Source organism: Triticum aestivum, chromosome 5A (genome assembly GCF_018294505.1).
Source record: "Triticum aestivum cultivar Chinese Spring chromosome 5A, IWGSC CS RefSeq v2.1, whole genome shotgun sequence".
In the NCBI taxonomy this organism is placed as follows: Eukaryota; Viridiplantae; Streptophyta; class Magnoliopsida; order Poales; family Poaceae; genus Triticum; species Triticum aestivum.
The window spans coordinates 116,491,840-116,501,356 of NC_057806.1; the positions used below are offsets into that span (position 1 = coordinate 116,491,840).

Sequence of the window (9,517 nt, forward strand, 5' to 3'; positions counted from 1 at the left end):
CATGAAGGATTCCTCCGACGCAGAGGAGGTCGAGGTATGCAGCGGCGACAGGTACTCCGACGACTCCTCACCCTGCCACCGTGACGACGCACGGGCAACGCCATCGTGACTCCTCACCCCGCCACCGTGACTCCTCACCCCGTCATCAAAAATATTTCAAAATCTTGTAGCAACGCACGGCCATTCTACTAGTATGATTACTAGTTATCAATCAAAATAAAACATGCTTCCGCACAAAAAAGTAAAAACTTTGAACATGAACCGAACCACGCTTTAGGATTAGTGACGGAGACTGTTTTACATACACACCTTTCCCGTCCCTTCTGGACGGCCAGGATCACCGCAGAGTCCTAGGGTCTCCGGGAAAAGACGAAGGCTGGTGGAGGGGAGAAGAAGACTCAGGAGAGGGAAGGGGGTTTAACGCCGCAGCAGCTGCCATGGCGACGGCGGCGCGATTCTTGCGAAGGACGCTCCGAGCAAGCGAGGTACTCAGATCGAACCCACTAATTACTAATCACCGCCGACGGGATCCCCTTCGTGTTTCCCCTAATCATTCTTAGGATTTTCTGCGACCGCCGCTCGTTTCATGATTCGCTCTCTGTCCGCGCTGCCTTCGCCGAAGATTATTAATTTGCCGTACTTCCATATGTATTTAGTGTTTAGTATCCTGTGCTCACCAAAGGCGCGTCTTTGTTCTCGACCTTGTCACGAGCGTTTAACCACTAGGTCGATCTGTCGTGGTTGAGAAGCAGCTGACGGGGTATCCTTGGACTGCTAGCTTCACTGGATATTGGATTGGGATTAGCTTAAGGGTAGAGTGGAATAGCTTTGACACCGCTACTGTATTTCTGATTCGAAAGGGGGGGGGGGGGGGGGGGGGGGGGGGGGGGAGGTGCTCAATTTGTTCACACTTTCTAGGTGATTATCTAGGTAAGTGCCTTAGTTTCAATCGGATTATCTTGCCGACGGAAATCCATCGTGCTAAATGGATATCTTTCAGTAATGTTCGCTTTTATCATGGAAGTGATGAATTCTTTCAATTGATGAATTATATTCTTTTTTTTTTTGCGGGGTGATGAATTATATTCAATCCTTAATACTTCTGGTTAATGGGAGCAATTTGGTGGCATGAACACAACGCCCACGCCTCGTACGGGTCCTTTTACAGCATTATTTACCTTCTGAGTGTTGGATTCTGATTCAAAGCGTTGTTCGAATTCTGCATGCAGGTGGCGTCTCGGTTGTTATCTACCTCTCACAGTATAGTTAGGCGTGCTGCATATACTACCGGAGGAATAATTGATGTTGGCCAACCAACACCCAAATCTCATCCTGAGGTACTATCTCTTTTAGGCTCAGTGTGCAGTTGTGTGGTTTCTGAACTGTGCTGTGCTGAACTTCTTTTATAATCTGCTGTGGAAAAGTAGCGGCACAAGCAGAAAAGGCTGGTTACACAAACGGTGAATTAGGCAAAAGCAGGTTGAAAAAAGGGCATTATCATACTCCTTACTGGTTTATTGCTGCACTTGCTGGTTGTTTCAAAGTTTACAGCCATGCTAACTTTTTGATCTCTCTCTACTTTGGTAGCTAGACCATGTGCGTACTTACCTAGTGTTCATCTCACAAGGTAGGTGATAGCTAGTTCTTTCAGTATTTTTGTGGCCCCCCATATCCAGATGTTGTAACACGTTGCCTCTTAGCTAATAACTAACTTTGTACATTACTTGTTGCCTCCGGTTAAATTATAATGATATCTCTTATGACAAAACCCAGTATCTATAAGAGTTTCTATACATCCATTATTATCATCATCTTTCATACACTCTGAATAGGATATTACCATAGTGTAGCCATGGTGTTTCAATGGTGTTCTTGGCTCAAACTAAGGCCAGAACGCCAGTTTTTTTTTTAAGATTAAGTCTGTCCACATGTGGAAGGTTGGGATTTATTTTACCTGAATTTACCCCATTATCTAAAGAAATAAGCCTAATTCACCCCCAAAATCCCAAAGTACTTTGAATTTATAAGATAAACCAATTATTTTCTCTTATAAGTATTAAGTATAGCTTTGAAAATCAGTCTACAGAACAAGCCTTATTAGGCCAAACATGCCCGTGCTCATTGTTTTCACATTCATAAAAGTCCACATTCCCTGTGTTAATTCTGATGCATTTACTTTTTTTTACTTTTCTGGTTGTCAAAGTGATTCTTTTCATTCTTTCTTAATGTTGTAATACAATGAACCAGTTATTAGCTGATGAGGAGATTACACCAGGCATCACAAGTGAGGAGTACATGTCCAGAAGAAAAAAGCTTGTGGATGCTTTACCAGAGAAGAGCTTGGCCATAATTGCATCTGCAGATCAGCAGATGATGACTGATGTAGTTCCGTACTCATTCAGACAGAATGGTGATTACCTGTACATTACAGGTTGTACACAACCTGGTGGTGTAGCGGTTTTAAGTAAGGAAACTGGTTTATGCATGTTCATGCCAGATAAACATAAGGAGGTAATGATGACCTGTTAGCCTGTTACCTCATACTCTCATACCTTTAACTGAGCCAATGGTTTGTCTCCAGGATGTAGTTTGGGAAGGTCAGACTGCTGGAGTTGAAGCAGCTGTGGATTTCTTCAAGGCAGATAAAGCATTTCCACTTAGTGAGATGAAAAAGGTTAGCTTTTGGGTTTTGTTTCCGCATGTTTTTGATTCATCGCCCCTGGGCACTAATTATTACCTTTTAATTGCTACCTGCCTGCACTGCTCCCTCCAGTCAAGAGATATTATCATTTGGGGGCGCATAGTCAAACTATTAAACTTATACTCCCTCCATCCCATAATGTAGTGCATATAGATTTTCTTAAAAAAATCAAACCTCACAAACTTTGACAAAGTTTGTGGAGAAAAACATTTACATCTAGAATGCCAAACACATATCATTAGATTCATCATAAGATGTAGTTTCATATTTTATATATGTGGTATTATAGATATAAATAGTTTTCTCTATGAACTTGGTCAAAGTTTACAAAGTTTGACTTTTCAGAAAATCCATACACACTATATTACGGAATGGAGGGAGTATATCGTATCTATATGAATATTGAGATTTAACATATGTAAATGATATCAGTATATAGACTAAAAAGCAATTTAGTATTTAGCATTAGAATTAGTGGCCAAGGTTGCATTTTGGAGACCGTGGCGATTTCCAAGGTGACACTCTTTTTGTGATCAGAGAGAGTACTTTCTTAGTTGCTGGTCACAGAATGCTTCTCAATTGACACAATTTTCTATTAAAATGTAGATCCTTCCTGAAATGATTGAGCAATCAAAAGTGGTGTATCACAATGCAAAGGCATCCACATCTTCTTATAGGAACTTTGATGCCTTCCGCAGGGCATCACTTAACAATAAAGTAAAAGATCTTATGCATTACACTGATGAACTGCGGTGGATCAAGTCAAAGTCGGAAATCAAGTTGATGAGGGAGTCAGCATCTATTGTTTCTCAGGTATTTTTGGTTGTACTTCTGTTGTTTTCTTCACGCATTGTTAGGAGATATTGAGTCTGATGCTCTCTCTAAGTTCAGCCTTGGATAGAAAATTTCCAGAAATTATTTTGTATATTCCAGTAAAAAAACATTGGTCCCAAACTCTTAAGTGAATGATATATTTAAAAGCACAGGGAAATTGCTGGTTGGGTTGAGGGTAGTGTTATGGTGGATTGTCTGATTGTGGGATTATACTGGTCCATTGTGCTGCCAGAGGATTAGACAGAACACCATTGGCAATGGGAGAACTTTTCTTTCAAGACCACCAATGGGGTAACGATGTTGAGAATGTCTATTGTAGACATCCGTCAACTACTTTTCTGCCCCTTTAGCTAGCCCCACAACTCAGATTGTACAATTGTTTGGGTTCTATTATTACATCTAGAATTTTACCTCAAGTTGCCAAATATGCATTCAATAAGCTAGAAGACAAGACGAAGTGACTCAATTTTGCAAGTCACACACTGTACAAGTGACAGAACGGTTGTCTGAAAGACGTGCACGGCTGCATGCAGTGCTTCTCTTTTTCTGTTTACTGACTTAAAGTCTCTCTTTCTGTCCAGTCTCTTTTGCAGACAATGTTGCTCTCAAGGACCCACAGAGAGGAAAGCCAGTTAGCTGCTAAAATAGAGTATGAGTGCAAAATGAGAGGTGCCCAAAGAATGGCGTAAGTATATATTGTCACTGTATATTGTTTTTATCCATCTGCTTTATATAGATTGCATCTGAGGCACTGACTGTGTGGCCCTGTGTTCATCCGTTTTTCTTAGCTGATAGCTGGTAGAATAAGTTTGCAGTGATCCGTTGAGATCCATAAATTAAGGAACTATTGTTTTTTGTTTAGTGAGCAAGGTGCCATGCTAAGTTGATTTACGTTTTTCTTCTTGTTTCCTTATCTTAGGTTCCATCCTGTAGTTGGTGGTGGAGCAAATGGCAGTGTTGTACATTACTCGAGAAATGATAAGAAGGTACAACAGAGTTCTTCTTTGGTCGTATATCTCAGATAGCTTTTCTTGTAAAGTTGATTTTTTCCGTTTGAGTCGTTTGACAGATCAAATCGGGTGATCTTGTCCTCATGGATGTTGGATGTGAGTACCATGGCTACCTTAGTGACCTGACACGGACATGGCCACCCTGTGGTAGATTTTCAGCTGCTCAGGTAAATGCCCAATGTTCATTTCTTTATATGATATACTTGTATCCAACCGAAAAAGTGGTAATTTTGGACTTACGAGTACCTGTTTTTTTATCCTCAATTGTACAGGAAGAACTGTACAGTTTAATACTGGAGACGAATAAGGAATGCATAAAGCTTTGTAAACCAGGCACGAGCATTAGAGAGATACACCATCATTCGGTATATCCTCAGTATATGTTCTAATTCAATTTTTTAATGTAAAATTGTAAAACTTGATTTTAAAAAGTCCACGCTCTAATCTCCAAATCACAGGTCAAGATGTTGATAAGCGGATTCCAAGAACTTGGAATTATAGGGAAGGGCAAATCTATCCAATACAATTATTTGAATCCAACCTCAATAGGTCTCGGAATCTACCTGTCTCTTGATTAGATTTGTCGTTTGATGCAAGAGATTTGGATCTTGGGACCAGCTTAATAACCCTTTGTCACCCTGGCATCCAGGTCATTCTTTGGGAATGGATATACATGACTCCACGAGCCTCACCTTAGACAAACCCTTGGAGCCAGGCGTTGTAAGTTGATCAGCACCAGCTGGCTTTTGTGCACCACATTTTACACTAGCAAATTTAGCGCATCTCCCAATTATCATTCATCTTCTATGGAAATCTGAGTTGTAACACTGACAAGAGGTCCTGCATGTGCATGTGCACAGGTAATAACCATTGAACCGGGGATCTACATTCCCCAGGTCCCGATACTCAACGAGAATGCCCCGGACAGGTTCCGGGGCATCGGAATAAGGATCGAGGACGAGGTCCTCATCACCGAGAACGGCCATGAGGTACCGCCCCTAATCATTTCATCCGGTACCGCCTGGGTAAATGTTAGTACCAGCCTGAATTGAAGATGATGACACCCTGGGGTGGCTGGCTCTGTTGGTTGCAGGTGTTGACGGCGTCGGTGCCGAAGGAGATCCCCCACCTCACCACCCTGATGAACATGGGCGGCGGTGGCTCCACGACGGAATCCCATGAAGCGAGAGCTGCTTGCAACTGAGGATCACGCAGATAGCGGCGACACGATGATATCCTTTCCACCGGAGATCATGTGGCATCGACATTACATTCATTACATTTTTTCCCTGTCGTTCCTGTCAAAGATGTAGAAATCGGAATCGCCTGAAAACCGAAACGGGGCGCTTCTGAAAAGTTTCGCCAGTTCATGGCAAAACGCGCCCGCTGTTAGGGTTTGTAATATGTTCATTGGACAAAGTTTTGGGTCTTCATTTTTCTTTTTTGTTGTCGAGGGAATTGGATCTTCATTTGTTGGTGTAATAACTGTAGCTGAAGATGACTGTTGTCCGGCAATCAATGGTGAAAGGGCCTTTCATCAGACGGGGGGAGCCGGGTTTAAGCATTACGACCCACTTAAGTATAGCAGCAAGAGGTTGGGGGGAATGAAGCAGAAAAGGCGCCGTCGCCATTGCTCAGTGTCGCATCAGGCTTGTGCTCCTTGGCCACGGTTAACCGTCGCCGTCGGCCGCGCGCGGTTAGCCGAAAGGACGGCCCTACGGCGCGTGACCACAGCACGGAGTGGACGGAACGGAAGGGCGATGGTGTATCATGGGAATGGGATGGACGCATAGCGCGTCATCGCTGTCGTGGCGTGGCGTGGCGGGTGAGGGAAACAGCAGGGCAGCCATGAATGCGCGGTCTGTGGTAGGAGGTAGGTGGTGGTAGGTTCGGTGGTGGTGGTGTGCGGGTGATGAAATCAGAGATGATGGACGGATGGAGGCCTGCGTGCCTGCCTGATAACGCTGCCGTCCTTCGGTCCTGCCTCCCCGGCTTTAAATCTCGCACAGAGGAAACGCGTTGTCCGAGCCCCCAAAAAACATTCAAGTCTTCTCCGTGGACTGCTCTACGCGTGAAACGTTTGAATCGCCCGTTTGGCTCAAAAGTGGAATTCCAGTTCGATTTCCCAGGACCTGTGGTACAACATGATGCATCTTCACAAACTTCGCAATATGCTATGCGTCTTTTTTTCTTTTTGAGAGAAACATGCTATGCATCTTGTGCTAAGAGGTGGACATGTACTCTTGACTTATCAAATCATGCGTGCAGGCTTCCTCTTCACTGTCATCCTCCACAGTCATGTTGTGCAATAGCATTACACAACAAATCATCACATGCGACATTGTCTTCCGATCCCACATCTTGCATCTCCATGAACAATATCCAAATAAGGTTGGGACACACAACATCCTTCCTGACAGCTTCTTGTATTTGTGCAAAGAGATGTCATTTGTTACTTTGGGGATTAATTATAGTCTTCGTAAACGCCACACACTTGAGACTAGATACCATCGGTCGATGCACTCTTTGAATATGTAGTCATCAAGCTCTTTATAATCAAAATCATCATATGATGAGTCCATCATCTGCCTACAAATGAGCAAAAGAATCTAAAAAAATAATACAAACATTCCGTCGAACACATGAGAGGCGAAGAGTATGTCCGGCAGAGTAGAACATAACGGGGTGGCTTCTGGGGCGACAAGGATGGTTAGGAGGGGTGTGGAGCCTATGGTGGCGGCGTTGCAGGTAAGAGGTGGTGCAGATGAGTCATAAAAGAGAAAGAGGGCATGTTGGCCCAGGATTGAGGATGATTTCAAGAGATTTAGGGTGGGCCCGACATGTCAGAACCCAAGTGACGGATGCGTCCAGGCGGCCCCAAATCCAACCCATGTCCGAGGTGGGTTTGAGTGGTGCCGAACTACTCGAACATATAGGCCATATTTGAGGGGTCCAACTGAATTGCGTTTTTCCTGATCCGAACAGTGTCCGAACTATCTTCCCGAACATATCAGGATGAAGTGGGGGTTCGGTTGGAGACACTCTTATAGATTCAAAATTATTCACCCACTAGTTTCCCTGAATTTTGCATGGAACCCACTAACGAAATGATGCCACACCATTTTATAACTTTCGTCTGTAATCCCAGCATTCGTAAGTGTAACAAAACTCTTTACAACAAATTAATAGAAACGAGATTCCATGTTTGTGGTGGATAGTGATGGTCGGGCCGGTGGGCTTGTTTTATTTTACCATAAAGTGAGTAAAATCCAGTTGAACTTTGTTTCTTTCTATATATTTTCTACATGCCTGAGGATGTTGTACAATGGCGATTTATGGGTTTTTATGGTTATCCGGCTTCGTCTGAACGTCATATGTCTTGGGATGATATCCGTAACTTACATAAAAAGGGCGATCATCCTTGGGTTGTTCTAGGAGATTTTACTGAAATTTTATACTCATCTCAAAAAGAGGGCGGTAATGCGAGACCAATGATATGATGAAGAATTTCCATGATTGTCTCATGGAGTGTGGTCTATAAGATTTGGGTTTCGTTGGTGACCCTTTTACTTGGAGGAGAGGTGATATCACGGAAAGACTTGACCTGGAAATTTGTAATGTCGAGTGAGAAAATTTCCTCGTGCTGTAGTTATAAATGAGGAACATGTGCATTCTGACCACCTTCCTTTGTTTCTGGATGATGATTATTTTGATGATAATATGTTTACTCGTCTAAAGGGTCATGTAACATAGGTTGGAGCTAGATGGCTCAAAGAAGGGACAATCGAGAAAATTGTGGAGACGGCTTGGGAAAAGGCCAAAATGGCGGGTGTTGGTCCATTTCTTGGGATGCGCACTTGGGCGGTGCATGCTGATTTGTATTCTTGAAATCGATACTCTGAGGGACCGAAACGACGAATCAATTTTTTTAAAGATAAAGAATTTGCGGTGTGGTCCTATGAATGCAGAGCTCGTTTAACGGAAGAAGGAAGTTCTTGTTCTCAACGAGCATCTTTTGGATCAAGAAGAAACTTCCTGGCTTCATAGAGGTCATGCAAATTGGCTGATTAATGGGATCATGATACATCATTTTTCCTTAGTGCAACTACAGCCAGAAAAAGGAGAAATAGTAAACAAACTTCTTGATGACACGAGTGTTTGGCGACAAGGTACGAAACTGAAGTATCATATCACAAGCTATTTTCTAATCCTCCTTAATTTTGCAATTGTACTAGGAATTTTTATGTCTTGTTCAAAGAATAGTGTCTGGTGGGATCAATAATGCCCTCCTTGCACCTTACTCTATGGTAGATGTTCAAAAGACTCTTCCGCTATTGGAGATTTATAAGCTCATAACCAGATGGAGTCCATGCTATTTTTTGTAAAAGATTTTGTCCCATGTTAAGGGATGATCTGATTGAGGAGGTTCTGCAATCGGTGAATACACACACCATCCTGTCTGGGTGGAATGATACTATGATTGTGATGATTCCAAAGGTTAATTATTCAGAGAAGGTAAACTCAATTTAGACCGACCAATTTGTACAATGTGGTGTACAAGATTATCACGAAAATGGTGGCTACTCATTTGAAGATTTTTCTGCGAGACATTGTCAGTCTGGCTCAAAGTGCATTTGTGCCCAAAAGAATGATTGTGGACAATGTTTTAGTGGCTTATGAGTGCTTCCATACAATAAAGAACAAAGAGAGAAGGCAAAGATGGTATATGTGATATTAAACTTGATATGCATAAAGCTTATGATAGGGTTGAGTGGTATTTCTTGAAGAAGATTATGTTGAAACTTGTCTTCCAAGAGAATTGGGTCAATTATATTATGCAATGTGTATCCACTATTGAATATGGGGTTCGGTTTAATATAGAAGAAAGTGAGAGTTTCAAGTGTACGAGAAGTTTAAGGCGGGGAGATCCCTTGTCTCCTTATCTTTTCTTGTTATGTATGGAGGGTCTAAC

General features: G+C 42.6%; 1 protein-coding gene across 1 annotated transcript; it reads left to right on the forward strand.

Moving 5' to 3' along the window:
* The first annotated feature begins 287 nt into the window (after window positions 1-287).
* LOC123102555 (intermediate cleaving peptidase 55, mitochondrial) lies at window positions 288-6,106 on the forward strand. The gene is made up of 13 exons (XM_044523952.1): window positions 288-485; window positions 1,230-1,337; window positions 2,248-2,511; window positions 2,582-2,674; window positions 3,308-3,514; window positions 4,117-4,220; window positions 4,455-4,521; window positions 4,605-4,712; window positions 4,818-4,910; window positions 5,004-5,094; window positions 5,195-5,265; window positions 5,406-5,534; window positions 5,639-6,106. Exons 1-13 carry the CDS (start codon window positions 438-440, stop codon window positions 5,747-5,749), a joined length of 1,494 nt encoding a protein of 497 aa, XP_044379887.1. The 5' UTR covers window positions 288-437; the 3' UTR covers window positions 5,750-6,106.
* Window positions 6,107-9,517: the final 3,411 nt, after the last annotated feature.